The sequence below is a fragment of the Girardinichthys multiradiatus genome, chromosome 1 (assembly GCF_021462225.1).
Source record: "Girardinichthys multiradiatus isolate DD_20200921_A chromosome 1, DD_fGirMul_XY1, whole genome shotgun sequence".
In the NCBI taxonomy this organism is placed as follows: domain Eukaryota; kingdom Metazoa; phylum Chordata; class Actinopteri; order Cyprinodontiformes; family Goodeidae; genus Girardinichthys; species Girardinichthys multiradiatus.
In genome coordinates this window covers 41,898,140-41,917,020 of record NC_061794.1, presented here as the reverse complement: position 1 = coordinate 41,917,020, position 18,881 = coordinate 41,898,140, and the positions used below count along the sequence as shown (strand labels likewise).

The following is an 18,881-nucleotide window of genomic DNA, read 5'->3' as shown; positions in this document are numbered from 1 at the left end:
GCAGTTTTGCCTGTTTTCCCTGGCTAAGCCTATTGATTAATATTTTTGAAGGGCATTTTTGAGGGGCAAATTTACAGAGACTTTATAATCCATTTTATTCATTGTTTTTGGTTGTTTATTTAGTTTAGATACTTAAAATGTCTTCAAGTGTAAAATGTTCTTTAGAAATGAAAGTTTATTGATCTTCAAGAGGGTGTAGCTACTTGCATTATTATGCCATTATCATTTTATTAGTTCAAAATGGTCTACAAATTACATTATTATCATTCATTGCAATAGATTCTGGGACAATTTATCATCCAGCAAAATCTGTTATCATGACAAGTCTAGTTTCAAGGATACAGCATGCTAAGGTGAGCGCAACATTTACAAAGCGTAGCATGATGTAACCCTACGGGCGTCACTTCTCTTGGCCAGTATAACTAAGTGTGATTAGAATCAGGTCACAGACACAGGACTGCTCTTCAATGTTCTTTACTGCAAGGATCTGGTATAATAAACAGCACACAATATTCCATCAGTGTGTGTTTGTGACAACTGTCTCTACCAGCTTCCATTATTGCTTAAACACCTGTGACAGATTTGTTAAATTAGCATAAATACGGCTTTAATCTGGTGTTAAGTGAAGAGCGGCTTCACTTGCACCTACCCTTACCAGTCTCCATCATTGCTTTGCTGGGAGAGTCTAGAGGATGCCTAAAGGACCCCTTGCATGCAGCTGCGCCGATCTACCAGTAGGTGGCTTCAAAAAACTAACAACCACTGCGCATCAGTTTTGGTGAAATCCGTTAAACTTTTCATCTCGGTTGAGACATTACATAATGTCAGTATTGGTTCAGTCCTGCCATATATGTAGCAGTGGCCTGGGTGATATATTTCATAAGTTGCTTTATGCCATTGAAAAAAAATCCAAAACAGGGCTGTTTTAGAAAGTTTAGCATTAGTAAAATAATATATAAAAACATTTAATTTCATGTCAAGGATTCCTTTGGTCAGTTTGTTTAAATATATTTCACATTTATGCCCCCAAACTGTCAGTTTTAAACAATAATTACATCCTGTTTTCCTCTCTCTGAGACAGAAGAGAAGGCGTGTGAATGACCCTGATGTGTGAAGGCGAGCTGTGTGCAGATGGGGTCCCATGGTCAACAAGCAGGTTAATTGTGTGACAAGAGCAGGTGCCAACACTTAGGTGGACCTCAATTCACATCCTCACCAGAGGTTCTCTCGTGGCTGCTCATTGGCCGAGGAAGACAATAATCAAGCAACTTTTAACAGTTTGGAGTGCGTTTTCAAAGATAAAAATCTGTTCTGCTGTATTCAGTTTAATATTTCAAGTTTGCTGTATAGATCATAGTTTATAAGCAGTTAAGCTACTTAGAAAGAATGGAGCCTGGAGACTGTGCTTTGAATAAACTTCACACTTGCAGAGGCGATAACTGCTCTCAGAGTCTCTGCTGGTGGATAATTAAGTGCAAATGTTGGCATCATTAGGACCCCTCTTAAGTCCAAATAGCAAACTTGAGTTTATATGGTAAGGCAGTGGTGCCAGAAGTGATGAAATTATGGATAGAGATGTTAAGTACAGAACGAAAGTTTAATATTCAACCTAAATTAAATTTATAAAAATGTTTAAATATAATCATAGCAACTACCAGATGATGAGTACAGTTTTACGTCCCTGTTGTCAGTACGTTAACTTATCGACACCATTGCACTTATTTGTGAGTTGTTATATTGTTGGGAGTATCAGCTGTGATGAAAGGCAATGCTGACACAATATTTAAGTAAGGCCTTGTATCTTCATACACCCTAACAACACAAGGCAGATATTTAACAGTATGGTGGGGGGATTAGGAAATTAAAATGTTAGTTTGTTAAAGCAAATAAGTAAAAATAATAATAAACTCTTTAATTTCGAAAACCCTCATCACACTACTATGAACCTGCCTTGCTTCTTTGTGGCATAGACAGACACGTTGACCTATAAATAATGCTTCAGAACCACCTTTATACATATTTAGACCTGCAGAATATGCAATTTGAAGAAGAAGTATTGAAGAAAATTCAGTAATCCAAATGTAGTAATCAAAGCAGGGGTGTACCAAAGGTAACACGCAGTTTAAGAAAACCTGTTGCACAAATATATTGTATTTTAATAAGATTATAAAATCACTGAAGTTCAACAGAATGGTTTTCTCATGATAGGTTTACTGGTATATTTTTATTATAGATCTTTATTTTTTTTAACCCATGCAAGGCTAACTTTCCTTGACCTCATAAAATTGTTCAGGGTACATTTTTCAGAAAAAGACATATTTTATTGCAGCTAAAGCCCAGATACCTACTGTGGAGACAGGTTAACATAGATAAAAAATAAAAAATGTTTCAGGGGTGATCTTTTTACTAAGACTCTAACTTTAAAGTCTGAATGAATTAACCCTGAGGTGTGAAAGTCAGATAGAGGGAGAGGTTCTCGCCTTGGGACCATACAGAGGAGAAATACCAAATCCCCACTTAATTTGTCCAAATGTTGAATTGTCGGCTTTTGCCCTATCTTCATGAGCTCACTCAAAATATTTAAGACATCCACAGTCTCATATTTGACCTTTTCAGTGTGTTGGTTAGTAATGCATTTCCTGGTGGATGTTTTTGTTAAATAGTTTCAATTCTTGCATTTTGCTCCATGAGATAAAATTATTTGAATCTGTGGCGCAGTTGGTAGCACTGTTGCCTTGCAGCAAGACGTTCGTGGGTTTGACTCCCAGCCGGGGGTCTTTCTGCATGTAGTTTACATGTTTTCCCCATGCATGTGTGGGTTCTCACTGGGTACTCCAGCTTCCTCCCACAGTCCAAAAACATGACTGTTAGGTTAATTGGTCTCTCTAAATTGCCCTTAGGTGTGAATGAATTTGTGCATGGTTGTTTGTCCTGTATATCTCTGTGTTGCCCTGTGACAATGATACTGGAATTTTTTTTTTTTTTCAATTAACCAAATACAGAATGTGCCTAGCTTGAAAGAATTTGGAACCTTTCTTTTCTAAAAATGCCTAAACTTCAATATAATTGATATTTTGCATTCCAGGGACAGAATCTATCAGGCTGCATGCATCCTTTAGCTGTCGAGCAAAGTTTAAACATCTTCACTGTCACGGCTTTCTGGACAAGACATCTCTGTGGCATATGTTGGCAAAACTCAGACTGAAAAAGCACCAGCTGCTCAAAACGACAACTCTAAACTATTTGAACAGACGTCTGCAAGGATATCCCGGGATTCCAGGTGGAAGCCAGATAGTGATTGAGCTGGAAAGAAAAATTAAAACAAGTTCACGGTTTCAATTTGGAGAGAAGGTGCATCCTCCAGATATTTTCTGTCAGTAATGTTGATGTATATATATATATGTATATATATATATATGTATATATATATATATATATATATATATATATATATATGTATACATATATATACAACCATCTTGTTAAAGTGTGGGAGCATGTTTTTCCTCTCCAATTTCAGATCTCACCTTGAACTGATTTGCTGGACTCTGAACTCCTCTTTGCATGTGGTGTTGAGGCTTTGGGGATTTGGGGATCCAAAGGATTATGGGATTTGATGATTGCTCTGGAAAGAAAAAAGACTCAGATACATAGAAATGCAAAAAACAGCTGAGGTACCCACATCAAGATTAGAGTGTATTATTTCAGCTGTTGGGGAAAACAGTAAAGCCACAAGTTACAGCTCTGAAACAAGTCTGTAAAACATGTTTAATTTCCAGAAGTTTAGACAAGCAAGCATAACGAAGTAATAGATCAGTTACACATAACTGGTGCATGATAATTCTATGAAATGTCTTTGCAGATTGTGAATGGTGGACTCTTTTAAAGTTATTCTGATCTCTGGAAATAATAACAATAATAATACAAGTTATTTATAATGCACTTTACATCATTTTACAGATCTCAAAGTGTGGTAAAAAGACAAATAACAAAGTTTAATTAAATAAAAAAGAATAAAATCACAAATTATTCAAATAAAGTTAGTTTAGAAATCTGGGAGAGACAAGGAGACAATGGAGGAAACAGAGGTCTGGTGGAATGTGGTTATGTGTTTTTAGTTTTTTTGTTACAATTCTGGCAGCACTGTTCTGAATAGACTGAAGCTTTTGAATATTTTTGTTTGAGATACCAGGAGGGAGGTCATTACACTAGTCCAGCCTTTAGGAGATGAAGGCATAGGCACGTTTTTCAGTGTCAAGGAGGGTGAATGATGGACAAAGGCTTGCAATATGTTTGAGGTGGAAGAATGGGGTCTTGCAGAGGTGCTCAATGTGGGAGTCGAAAATGATTTGGGGGTCATACTGGACACCAAGGCTGGTGACAGAAGAGGAGAGTTGGATGTCCTGACCAGAGAAACTGATGGTGGTCCTGGGGATGCGGGGAACTGATGGTGAGTGCCATTTAAAATTACTTTAGTTTTGGAGCTGTTCAGTTGCAGGAAGATGTGGTTCATTCTTGCTTTTGGCCCTATTTACACGACAACAATTTAATCAATCCATTGAAAATTGATTTTTTTTCTGCTAACACATCTACACAAAAACTTTTTAATTACAATCTCTGTTCACACGACAACAGTAGAGACGTAAAAATGGTGTAACTACCCTGCCACTCCATTAGTAGGCGGTATGGTCTTTGAAAGTCATGCCCAAACCCTTCCTGCTTACAAAACGGGAGAAAATGAGCAGTAAGAGATAAGTCCAAAGATTCAAAAATGCCAGTAGCATGAGTAAGTACTCTGTAGTCTGCTATTGTTATTTTTGATATCTTCATCTTCTGTGCCTTTCAAACTGGTTGGCAGCCGTTATGTTGTGCGCACACATTTTTCCTGATTTCAGTCATGCAGAAATCAGTAGAAAACGTGTGCCATTGTCATGTAAACAAACAGTAGAAATGCAACTAACGTCTTCCATTTTCACCAGAAAACGTCGTGTAAACAGGGCCTTTATCTCTCCCAGGCAGAGGGTGAGTGTGGACAGTTATGGCCTTGGTCCGTGGACGATGGAACAGGGGATGTCTATTTTTATGTATAGTTGAGTGTCATCTGCATTCCAGTGGTATGCTACTACATAGCGACTGATGACTTGGCGAAGGGGAAGCATGTAGATGTTGAAGAAGGTGGGACCAAGGATAGATCCTTGAGCAACTTCACACGTGACAGGGTGAGTCCTAGATTTGGATTTTCTGGTGGAGATGGACTCTGTCCATTTGGTGAGGATATGAAACAGTTCAGAACAGTGTGACTAAGTCCAATGATGTGTCAGAGTGGTTTATGAGCATCCCCTTGTGAGTGGTGTCAAAAGCCACAGACAGATCAAACAGGATGAGAAGGGATGGTGAACCATGATCTTCTGCCATCATCAGATCATTTGTGACTTTGACCAGTGCTGTTTCAATGCTGTGTGCAGACCAGAATCCACATTGGCAGTTTTCAAATAGATGATTGGTTTTGAGGGGGTCATGCAGCTATTACCTTTTCCTGAACCTTCAAAAGGAAGGAAAGGGTTGCCTTTGGTCAGTATAGCTCAAAATCTGTGGAGTGAGCGTGTTTTTTTTCTGCAGTGGCATTATTATGGCAGTTTTCATTATACATTTTAACATATCCAGCACAGAGGGACTGATTAATGAGGAACAGTACTGAGGGGAAGGGGACAAGAGCACATTTGGTTGGGTTCAACCTCTTGATCTTGAGAATCTCCTGCTGGGAGACAGAGAGGAAGGAATAGAGAGAATGGAGAGTCCCAGACTATAGAGGTCTGGTGGGGTGAATTGGATGAGGAACTCAGGGCAGAGTGTATTGTGCAACTATCAACATAGGCGAGTGAGCTACGTTAGATTATGTTAATGGTTGCACAATTTAACCGATTAACATTAATAATTACATAACATCTCATAACAAGGCGATAACTTATATGAGAAGTTATATGTTTCACTTACCGGTCCCCTGTCTCTGCGAGAAGCCATGTTGAGGTCTCAACTGTCTGAACCCCACCGAGTGCATCCGGGAACACCTCCTGGAGGCGCGGCTGTAAAGCATCATGTGTTGTGTTGCATAACTGCGAATGAAACACCCAACACCAATGTAAAGAAGAAAAGACCAAAACTCGTTACAAAAACAAGAAGTAACACGTCTATTCCCTGGGGATTAAATCTACTGACTGCATTGACAATCAGATTTGATGAGTAGGATTTTGATATCTGTTTTATTATTATCATTAAAGATTTCACTATCCCTTTAAGAGACTTGGATAATTTGAATTAGGTCCCATTTTATTTCTAATATTTGTTGCCTATATATTTATTCAGCTGCTGCTGAATATTGCAGTCTCCTATGACCGCCAGAAAAGCTTGCACCTCGTCGTTGCTCCAAGGGGTGTCTTTTCCGGATAACTGTGTGGACTCCATTATATGTTTCTCTCACTCGCTTGAATGCATGTTTGAAAAGGCCGATTGTTTTTTTTTTACGCTGGTTGACTCTTACGGCTGGCCGCATCCACGACCAATCAGCATTAGTTTACGTCAAATACAGTACCGACTCGGCCTCGCTTAGCCCTGCTAAGAAGGAGGTACCAAAAAAGTAGGTACCGGTACTGAAATAACAGTAATGGAAATGCTCGCGAAGCAGCCGAATGGAGCCGAGTCGGGCCAAATCAAGCCAGTGGAAAAGAGGCATAGTACAGATCCTGCCTTTCACCCAGTGACCTCTGTAGATAGACACAAGCCCCCAATGACCCTGCAAGGATAGTAGATATGGATGGATGAATTGATTTATTTTGATCTCATAAATTTATGGTCTTTTAATAAGGGTGTGGTGACTTTTAAAATCCACTGTACATGCTTTTGGTTCAGACTTTCTAAACTGTGTTTTTCTTTTGGAACCAGCATTTTGAGTAGCATTTATGGTTTTCAGTTACTTGCACTACCGGTCAAAAGTTTTAGAACACCTTTCTTCCTTAATCAGTCTCTTTATGTTCATGACTATTTAAATTGTAGATTCTCCCCAGAGACAACAAACCTGTGAATGAACACACATGGAATTGTGTGGTAAACAAAAAGTGTAAAATAACTCTTAACATTTTTCGATTTTAGATTTTTACAAAATAGCCACCCTTTGCTTTGATGATTGCTTTGCTCACTTGGTATTCTCTCCAAGAGCTTCATGAGGTGGTCACCTGAAAAGGTTTTCCAGAGTCTTGAAAGAACTTCCCAGAGATTAATTGAGAGATGGATAAAGGTTAATATTTCAGTCATCACAGCAAAGGATGGCTACTTTAAGGATTCTAAAATATAACATATTTAAAGTTATTTTAAAATTTTTTGTTTGCTACATAATTGCATATGTGTTCATTCACTGTTTTCCCTCATTGAGAATCTATGTACAATGTCAATAGTCAGAAACATGAAGAAAACCATTAAATGAGAAAGGCGTTCTAAAACTTTTGACTGGTAGTGTTGCTATTTGAATCACTGCCTGACTGTGTGGGAGCCCGATCCGACCAGAGAGCCCCCATGTCTTCATCTCACAAAAACACAATCTAGGGTGTTTCTTTGTGTGCTGTAGCGTGCAAATAACATGACCTCCCTATGAATAATAAACTGCATAAACTATAAAAACTATTATTTACTTAACCCAATCACTGTTTTATAGCAGCTGCTTAATGAACTGCAAATACTAACAATGAATACCTGAACTTGAATTGGTATAAAGTTTTGTCGACGATGCCTCTGTTGGAAGAGCTTTATACTCTGCTGCTTCTATTTGACTATTTTTTATTATGCTTTATCAGTTTATTTATGTCATTACAGTCTGTTTTGATTTTTACTCCTCTTTTATTTGCCAAACCAAATTCTGTGGTGACCAACAATGACTGTAAACTGAATCTTGTCTTGCTTTTTATGGTTGATCAACAAAACATTTTTTTCTTTACAGTGAAGCTGTAGTCTGTTTTAATGGCATTATTACATAATCTCATTACGATCTTATGGTGGTCCACCATTTACAAGACATTATTTACACCTATATGACCTTTTTAAAAATAGGTTCTGCAAAGGTTAACTGAAAATTAAAAAACAGAGGTCAATAAACAGAAGTGTTTCCTTAAATTGCAGTGACTGATTAGTTTATTTGTCAAATTGGTGACTGTGTGCCAGAACCTAATTTGAGTCCCAATCAAACTGCATGAAAAGCTCACTCATTGTGTGTTTCTATTATCTGAGCGTTTTCCATAATGGGGTGGAATATTCCTGCCACAGACAATTCAATTCAGCAAAGCAAACAGAGTGAACACTATAATGACTGTGTTACTATAGAAACCAGGTCAGATCTGAAAGAACTTGATTAGAAAAAAGGCACAGGATGTAGTTTTCTCTCTGACTTCAAAACAAACCTTAATTAAACATTTGTGTTGTCAGAAAGACCAGATAAGGTTTAGAAATGCTACCTCTGGATGAAACCTGAGCATCACTGGTTGCTTGCCACAGGGCACCAGCATACTTTGGTATACATCCTATAGTAAAGCATTTATTTATAAAGCTCTTCAGTCAAAGAGGAATGAAACACAGCACTGGATCCACCATCCATTTGCAGTTGCTTCCATTTTGTCTGCCACCTGCTTCAGTTTTGTACCTGTACACAAACTAGAGCATTATGTTGACGTGTGCTTAAATATAACATATAAGTTTATTTCTCTTGGTATTTAGGTATTCTCCTGAGTAATGGTGATGTCTAAATAAAAAAATAAATTCAAAGGTTTTCTTTCACCATTTTTGTACCAAAAATTTAATAAACAGTAAGAAATAAAATTAACATGAATCAAAAATTGTAATAGGTTTGGACAAAGCTATGCATGCCAAAAAGTAGGTGACACCTGTGAGCCAGGTCAAGCAGTCATCTTGAATGCTGCTTCACGTGTGATCTTCCACATACTCCACAGAACATTTTAAACATACCTTACCAATTTGGGTGGCTTATTTAAGCCTGTTTAAGTGTTCTGCATCATTCTGCATGTAATGTGCTACTCCTGCTTGCCTGCGTCTCTGCTGGTTTTCAGCCCCTCCACCACCCCAACAGCCATCCATGGGCCTTATGGTTAGACACTGTTTCCTCAATCCATGGGATGCTGAAAGACATGTTTGGAAGGAGTTACCATCACTCCATGAAATGTTGGGCATCAATCACGGACTGATGATGTCATAGCCTACACCAAAACCTATTGTACATATTCTTAAATAAAGATGTATATTTAGACATTTACGTGAGAGATAGTGAAAACATGGATTTCTTCCCTGACCATATGTGGAAAATGACGTGCAACATGGAAAAACTTGCAATGTCAGAAGCGTCTTAATTTGTGTGTAAGGTTTTTTTTCAAATATGAAAACATTGTTTTTTTTGTTGTTATTTTCTTTGGAAATAAGCCAAAATATGGTGCTGCCAAATTTGTTGAAAACGCGAAGGTGTGAGTATACATAAAACAAGCAGCATCTAACAAACCTCTTGATGCCAAAGCAGCAGAAGCCCCTCTGCTTTCGTTGTTGATTTTGTTTTTTTCTCAGTGATGCTCCACAAATCCATGTTACACAGATAGGCATTCTGCAAGCTTTCATAGAAATACTCAGAATGAACACTAAGTAGGAAGGGATGAAAGGGTGACCTTTTCCAGAGCTACCATACCAGGAAGAAGCAGTGCTGTAGCTGTTCTTTTTTCTAAGCTGCACCTTCCTAACAGCTGTGATGTCCCGTAGTTCTTCACAGTGACTTTATTTAGTCCTATTATTAGCTAATAAACAAGTAAGGACAATTATCATTCCCAGCCCATTCAAATTAAAAACTCAAGCAGATAGTGATGCAGATATACAGATTAGCATTCTGTCAAGGCTTGTGGATTGTCAGAGTAATAGCTCAAGCATAAAAGGCTAAACCTCTTTGTCAATTTACTCTTCAGCTGAGTTGAATTGCACATGGAAAAAGTCCATCATTCTATATGAAAGTGCAGAACTAGAATCTGTCTAAAGTTGCCTGTCAAGCATTGTGTTCATTGAATCCAACAAATCACCTCAAAGCCAAGTTGTTTACTACAATTATCACTGTACGTCAGTGCTTACAACAGGATGTTCGCTACTTGGGAATAAAAGTTTGCTGGTTTTTTGTGTGCAGTTAAGCTTTTAAATTCTTGACATTGTTTTGTTTGCTGTTGTTCGTTTTAGTTTAGAAGTATGCAGTTGTTGAAAGGGAAATGCATATTTGAACGTTTGCTTGAAAATCTGCTCTAGTCTCTCACTAGAAGGCGATACAGAGATGCCAGCACCAGAGCTCGTACTCGTACTCGTTGTCTTCCGCTTTATCCGGGACCGGGTTGCGGGGGCAGCAGACTCAGCAGAGACGCCCAGATGTCCCTCTCACCAGACATCTCCTCCAGCTCCTCTGTGGGGAACCCGAGGCGTTCCCAGGCCAGCCGAGAGACATAGTCCCTCCAGCGTGTCCTGGGCCGTCCCCTGGGCCTCCTCCTGGTGGGACGTGCCTGGAACACCTCCCGAGGAAGGCGTCCAGGAGGCATCCGGTATACAGGTCCTTCTCAAAATATTAGCATATTGTGATAAAGTTCATTATTTTCCATAATGTCATGATGAAAATTTAACATTCATATATTTTAGATTCATTGCACACTAACTGAAATATTTCAGGTCTTTTATTGTCTTAATACGGATGATTTTGGCATACAGCTCATGAAAACCCAAAATTCCTATCTCACAAAATTAGCATATCATTAAAAGGGTCTCTAAACGAGCTATGAACCTAATCATCTGAATCAACGAGTTAACTCTAAACACCTGCAAAAGATTCCTGGGGCCTTTAAAACTCCCAGCCTGGTTCATCACTCAAAGCCCCAATCATGGGTAAGACTGCCGACCTGACTGCTGTCCAGAAGGCCACTATTGACACCCTCAAGCAAGAGGGTAAGACACAGAAAGAAATTTCTGAACGAATAGGCTGTTCCCAGAGTGCTGTATCAAGGCACCTCAGTGGGAAGTCTGTGGGAAGGAAAAAGTGTGGCAGAAAACGTTGAACAACGAGAAGAGGTGATCGGACCCTGAGGAAGATTGTGGAGAAGGGCCGATTCCAGACCTTGGGGGACCTGCGGAAGCAGTGGACTGAGTCTGGAGTAGAAACATCCAGAGCCACCGTGCACAGGTGTGTGCAGGAAATGGGCTACAGGTGCAGCATTCCCCAGGTCAAGCCACTTGTGAACCAGAAACAGCGGCAGAAGCGCCTGACCTGGGCTACAGAGAAGCAGCACTGGACTGTTGCTCAGTGGTCCAAAGTACTTTTGTCGGATGAAAGTAAATTCTGCATGTCATTCGGAAATCAAGGTGCCAGAGTCTGGAGGAAGACTGGGGAGAAGGAAATGCCAAAATGCCAGACGTCCAGTGTCAAGTACCCACAGTCAGTGATGGTCTGGGGTGCCGTGTCAGCTGCTGGTGTTGGTCCACTGTGTTTTATCAAGGGCAGGGTCAATGCAGCTAGCTATCAGGAGATTTTGGAGCACTTCATGCTTCCATCTGCTGAAAAGCTTTATGGAGATGAAGATTTCATTTTTCAGCACGACCTGGCACCTGCTCACAGTGCCAAAACCAGTGGTAAATGGTTTACTGACCATGGTATCACTGTGCTCAATTGGCCTGCCAACTCTCCTGACCTGAACCCCATAGAGAATATGTGGGATATTGTGAAGAGAACGTTGAGAGACTCAAGACCCAACACTCTGGATGAGCTAAAGACCGCTATCGAAGCATCCTGGGCCTCCATAAGACTTCAGCAGTGCCACAGGCTAATTGCCTCCATGCCACGCCGCATTGAAGCAGTCATTTCTGGAAAAGGATTCCCGGCCAAGTATTGAGTGCATAACTGTACATGATTATTTGAAGGTTGACGTTTTTTGTATTAAAAACACTTTTCTTTTATTGGTCGGATGAAATATGCTAATTTTGTGAGATAGGAATTTTGGGTTTTCATGAGCTGTATGCCAAAATCATCCGTATTAAGACAATAAAAGACCTGAAATATTTCAGTTAGTGTGCAATGAATCTAAAATATATGAATGTTAAATTTTCATCATGACATTATGGAAAATAATGAACTTTATCACAATATGCTAATATTTTGAGAAGGACCTGTAGATGCCCGAGCCACCTCAACTGGCTCCTCTCGATGTGGAGGAGCAGCGGCTCTACTCCGAGTCCCTCCCGGATGGCTGAGCTCCTCATCCTATCTCTAAGGGAGTGCCCGGCAACCCTACGGAGGAAGCTCATTTCAGCCGCTTGTATCCAGGATCTCGCTTTTTCGGTCAGAGCACCAGAGCGATGTGTGTAAAACCACCAGCTGCTGCAGTCTGTGCAATCCGAAGACCTCACAGTAGTCTCCACATGAGGAGCTAAAGATCTAGATAAAGATCTAAGCATCTGTAATGCCAGGATTGGTCTGATCTTGTCACACCCTTTACCTGCTGATGAAATTAAAGGTTTTAATCAAACATTACCTGGAAATGTATTAGTCTGTTACTGCAGTGGTTTACACAGTCATCAATAGACAAACATTTTTTTAATTTTGCTAGTCTAATAACCAATAATTTCCTATTAATTAATCTCTTTGGTGACTGTGTTAAGTAGAAGGATGTTTAAGGTCATGTCACAATACCAAAGTCCTGCTGCATTCAAGCAAGTTACCTTAGCTGAATGTTAGATACATTCCTTTCTTCCCTAATGATCCACTTTCATCCCATGAAACCTACAGTAGAAGCATGCTAAGAAGCTTTATGGTGACACTGATTCATCCTTCGTAAAGCTGATGGTGAATGCTATAAAGTCTTATTTTGATTGACTGTAGGATAGCGATAAACTACTCTACCATGGGATGGGTATGATCAGTAAAAGAATGCTAAACCCTGAGGTTGGTCTAGGCTTGGGCTGTAGGGTGAGATTTGGTCTGGAGGTACTAATATGTTCACACAGCTCTGCTTCATTACCCATCTGTCTAGAAAGAAAGAGCAATGGCTTTTTCTTCCATTCTACATTTCTCCAATACTTACACCAGCTCTCTTTCTCTGACTCACTGCATCATTAGCTGTCTGCATTTAGTTTGTCTCATCTCCTCAACGCTCGACACAGAAGAAAGGAAGAAAGGATGAAGAAATTAGCATTTCAACGCCTTTATTTTGAAATTCATTACAGCATATATACAGAGAAAATCTGGAGTCCTCTCATTGACCTCAACTGACGTTTTGTGATAAGATTCAGCTGCTGTGATAACTGACAGATATACATCAAAGGTATAAAAAGTTAGAAGGTTTTCTGCTTCTTTTTCTCTGATTGTCAGGTTTAGAAGGTGACAAGGCCTTCTTTGGTATGCCTTTTTTTCCAGGAGCATAGCTAAACATAAAGCTCTAGTTGGGTTCGGACTCACTGATGTTTAAACAGTATGTTATTTTGCAGAAATACATTAGAAAATTGTTCATTGAGGTAAAAGGGAGCTCAAATATACCCAAATGCAGGTAAGGTGCTAGAGGCAGGTGATTTGGTGTTTATCAAAACTCAAACACATCTGAGGCAGATTGTCCAAGAATACAGCCAAAGGAAACTTGCAATAGAGAATGCCAAAAAGACATTATACATAAGAGGGAAACATAGAGATCAGTGAAAACTACAGTAACAATTAAACATGGGCAAAATAATTCACTACAGTTCATGTTAAACCTATAAACAAAAACTATAAACCAAACGTAGATGAAACATAGCAACAGATTCAACTAAAATATAAACCTCAAAAGACACAAAACTCAAAACAAAACCAAAGTGTTACAGATCATGAAAAAGCTCCATTTTAGCCACTTTTCAAATTTTGTTAATTTCTTTGAACCAGGAAGTATGTACAAGCCTAAACTAGCCCATATCTACAGACAGAGCAGTTATTATAAAGTGTAAAACTGGAACAGCAAGGCTGGATGAGAGCCCAAGTTTATTTTGCCCCCCCTATACAGTGAGGGAGCTAGAGTAGGAGAGTAAAAAAAAATCCCTAAAGCTCAATTTGTTTTGTGTCTGCAGTAATAAAAGATTACTTTTAAGCATTTACATATCTGTACTAGGGGTGCAAGCAAATATGGATGGCATCTGTGAAACACAAAATACTTAACAGGACAAACATCCCTTTGCAGGGCATTCTGAACATTGATAAATGTTTTTGCAGATGTAAAAATCATATTCCAAATTTTAATTTTTTCCTTTTTTTTCCTGTTTTCTGAGCTAAAGTCTATCCATGTCAACCTTTATTTACTGTCAAGTTTTGGAAACATTTATGTGTTTTAAACCACCAGCCTGAATGTCTGGCCAACGTGGAACAACTGAATGTTGCACCACCTTTCTTCTCTACATATATCAGGGTTTGTTTTTTGGCTGTCAAGGGTTCTACATCAGTATTGGCGTGGCCAAGGTTTGCTCTACAACAGGCAGATGTTGAAGGGCAAACTATATAGATGAGCAGGTACTTTCTCTTCTGGGAGTTAGGGAAATACACCAACCTGGCAAGAGATCAGTGGTTCATCATCACAGCACTTGTTAAGCTTCGGTGACACTATGACAAGACTTAAAATTTCCCTGTGTGTGTGGGTAATCCAATGCGACACATTTGTGAACCAGAGTTTAGTGGGTATTCAAGTAAATGTGTTTATTGGATTGGAATATATATCAGGATGACCATAATGACTGTGTGCTAATAAGCTTATCTCTGGTCAGCTGAGAAAAAAAAATCCTCTAAATAAACAAGGCTAATTAACACAATCATTTGTTCATTAGTCATGCACACAATGTGTGATCTGTGAGCATAGATGAGATATGCAGAATTTCTTTAATTGCCTCAGAAAATAGACTGTGCCAGAGTACGCTACTGTTTCCATCAACAGGCCATGATTGCCCAACAGCATTCTGCAGCTGGTTATGTCAGCTGAGTTTGAATTGAAATTCAGATGAGAACGGAAAGTAGTGCTATTGTTTGTGCTACGCTGATCTACCCTGGAGTGTCTGGCAACAGATCTTTTGCATGTTGAAGGGTGCCTTGCAGATCTTTCTTTGGACTAGGATCTATTTTTCAGTCTATTGGAGGACCTGAATGTATCCAGCCAGGATTAGTGGGCAGGTTTGAAAGGTGTGTTGTCCAGTTGGATCAAATCTGATGCTGTTCGGGAGTTCTGATTCTAGGGATGAGCATGGTTTGCCTTAAACAGTGAGCAAATGATTGCTTTAAGGTTATGAGGGGGTATGACAGTGTCTTTACATACAGATAAAACTCTACAACATATAAAGTGCATTGCAAACGTATTTGTACGTTTTGAATCTATTCATTTTTTTAATGATACAATCACAAACGTTTTTTTATTCTGATTGTATGACACAGTCCAACACAAAGTAGTGCAAACTGTAATTATCAAGTAGTAGGACAATTATACATTGTTTTTATACTAAGTGCATTCAGTGGGTATTGCCAGAGATTCTCAATTGGATTTATTTCTTGACTTTGTGACTGAGCCATTCAAACATAATTATGCTCCCATCTGACACAACACATAGCTCAGGTTGTTTGTTTGATAGTCTGTCTGAGTCTCAACTCTTTTTTTTTTTTTACCTCAAAAAGGTTTTCTTCCTGATTGCGCTGTATTTTGTTGCTCAGTATCAATCATCCCCTCAATTATGACCAGCTTTCCTGTCTTTATATATTGATATAGACTTTATAGACTTAAGGGTGATGTATAGTTTTGGTAATTCTCCACAAAATGGGATATATATGTAGGCCAAAGTAGAAAAGGAAGCAAAAGGGGAAAAAAATATCTCTCCAGAGCATTTTCTTTCACGTTTGATATGTTCCCTACATGGTTTGTGTTGAGTTTTCAATAGGACTTGCTGTGCAATCACGATTTTATTCTTGCCACTCTACCATAAAGGCAGATGTGTGGAATGCACACTTAATCAACAGATTCTTCCACTTAAGTATCTCTGTAGCTCCTCCAGAGTGACTGTGGGCCTCTTGGCTGCTTCTGTCATAAATGCTGTTCTTGCTTGACCTGTCACTTTAGGCAGATAATCATTTCTTGGTAGTGTTGGCCATACTCTTCCCCTTTTTTGATGATGGTTTAAACTGTGCTACATGAGATGTTAAAAGCTGAGGATATAGTATATACAATGGTTAAAATAGTCCTATAATCCTCCAGAACCTCTGCATTCAAAGATGATTGTGTCAAGGTCAAAGTGCCAGGTAAATAATCACAACCATATTAAGATCTTACGTCTGCTCACAGTCATTTTTTTGTGCCACGGATCTTTGCACCCTGTGAGGGTGAACCTCACTGGGTTGCATGAGAGGAGAGGGACCAGTGAAAGACTGTTATTATCTCTGTCAGCAGCCGAGCTGCAGCATTAAAATTCAGACTCAGATGCATTCAAATGTGAGCACACACAAATGATCCATTCCCATTCAATGGGACCTGGACTGCCACCGTGTCTGACGCACAGTCACGCTTGAGAATGTAATTTTTTCTGTAACATAATAATCAAGTCAAGGCTGTTTGTTCATCCGGTGCAAGCAGGGACTTCTAAAGTTAACAGCAAATTCATTCTAATTTGATCATGTCAGCTTGAAGAAATGTAAACAGTTCATATGTAAGCATGAAGCAAACCAGGTGTGATAAAATGCATTAATAAATCCACTATGACTGAAGTTCGGAATTACTTACTATAAATCAGGGTTGATTCAGTGTCCTACAGCATGTGTGTCAAAAATGTCCCTGCAGTAGAAAACCAGTAAAACTAGAAGGAATTACATGCTCAAATAGAATTGCCAACCCGTCAACACTTTTTGCAGTGAAAGACTGAGACGTATGGCAGCGTCTCTGAGAGCACAGCCTGGGATCAGCTTCGATTTGCTGTGACCAAGGATGAAAACTGCAAGCGACAGTCCAGTCCGGATGAAGCTTTGTGGAGAGCTGTGTGAAATTTCCCATGACATGTGGAGGCCAGGGCCGCGGACAGCTGAGACATGCTCCTCAGGGATAAATCCCTGAGAGTTGAAATCCAGTCCGTTGCATTACTATGCCCAAACGTTTCCTTAAAAGACTTTCCAATTAGCTCGGCTTCTGCACAATAAATCCCAAAAATTGGGGCACATTGTGATGGAAAATTTTAAAAGTAGCGTACTGTCACATTAAATGAGTTCCTTTTAAAAATGTATTAAAATTATGGCCTTTAGTACCTTCACCCTGATGCACATCCATATCAGTAGATTATCAGTGGGAACAAAACTCTATTTATTCCAATACTTTTATCTTAATAGTTTCAGGATGAATGTTACAGATTTATGTATTTAAATAGCAAAGATCTGCTCTTCCTCTGTGGAAATTGTCACTTATCATTTTTAATTTTGTTTAATTTAAATTAAGTTTATTTAGGTAACCACTATAAAAATCAATCCAATTTAAATTCAGTCTGTTCTTTTCAGTCACAACATTCATGTTCACATCCAGTTCAATAACAAACAATTCAGTTCTATCCAATTATAAAGTTGTCAGTCTAAGGAAACCAATAGATTGTCCTTTTTTCTGGGGGATTCCCAACAAGGTGCCTTCAGTGCCAAACCAGAGCTGGTGCCCTAGAGCCAGTTCTTTACGTTAAAGAATCAAACTCCATATCTCTTCCTTTGTTGTATTCTTAATTTTTGTACAGTTTAGGAGTGCAGAGAGACTGTTTATTTACACAGATTACTGTATTTGTTTTGTTACCACTGTCTACCATTGTTTTTCAATCACCAACCTAATTTTATAAATGCTATTTTACGCAACATTGTGAATGCATGAGACGGCTACCCATATCAAGGTATATAACGTTTTCTGTCATACTGTTCCTGCAGTTTAAGGTCAACCAGTCTAACCAGAAAAAATGTAAGCATTTAGTGTCAAAGCATCCAAACTTCACATAATGTATAGGAATGAAGTTGCAAGTGTTGTTTTTAGTTTACATTGACCTTCATTAATGACATAACAGGTGATATTTAAACAAGCAGGTGGAAGATGAGAAATAATGACCTTCTGTTAAACCAGTGCAAAACTACCTAGAGAGTATTGAACGTGGTGCTTACATTTTGTCAGCTCTTCCTTATAATATTTATTGAAAGATATTTTAACTAGAAAAGATCTATTATTAAAGTAAATGTAAAAATATATTTTTACAAAAATGCATAAAAGGTTGACTGCCTGCATCTTTTTTAAAAGCAAACAGGAGAGCCGTAAAGTTCCTGTTTTCATTCTAGCATAACTAAAATGATTCTATGGAACATTACACAGGTGGAAGAAATATTGTGGCTCAAGTTATTAGTGTTTATTGTTTCATTGGGTTTAATTGTCTCAATACTAAGAGACAAATCTGTGTTGGTTAATCCTCAGTCAAATTATGGCAAAATGACCTCATATTTCCAGTGTTTATGTAATTCTTCCCAAGATGTATCCAGCACTGCTGTACACTAAACATATGATCTAACCTGGAAGAACACCAGCAGCAGTTTTCTGCTCATGTCAGTGCTCATATTTGAGTTTTGGTGAGAAAAGGTCGAATCAGAGCCATTCTCACGTGTCTCCATACAACCTTTTGCTGTTTTTCTGGTGTATTTTGTAAAGAAGAGTTCAAGCATCCTCCAAGTGGCCACTCAAACTCTGCTCTGCATGTTTCGTAGATAAAACTAAATTGAAAAGGAACGCTGAAGTAGATTTTTGACAGCAGAGTTTAAATCCCCT

At 38.9% G+C, this 18,881-nt stretch overlaps 1 protein-coding gene across 3 annotated transcripts in view; it reads left to right on the top strand.

Moving 5' to 3' along the window:
• syt6a (synaptotagmin VIa) overlaps window positions 1-18,881 on the top strand; it is a 61,091-nt gene that overhangs the window by 21,595 nt on the left and 20,615 nt on the right. Inside the window, exon 1 of one of the 3 annotated variants that reach the window (XM_047367709.1) lies at window positions 4,302-4,450. The exons of 1 other annotated variant lie outside the window; for it this stretch is intronic. In XM_047367709.1, coding sequence (XP_047223665.1) covers window positions 4,420-4,450 — 31 coding nt within the window. In that variant the 5' untranslated portion in view covers window positions 4,302-4,419. Of the gene's footprint in view, window positions 1-4,301; window positions 4,451-18,881 lie in introns of those variants that run through there. One more of the 3 variants, XM_047367699.1, reaches the window with a different exon arrangement.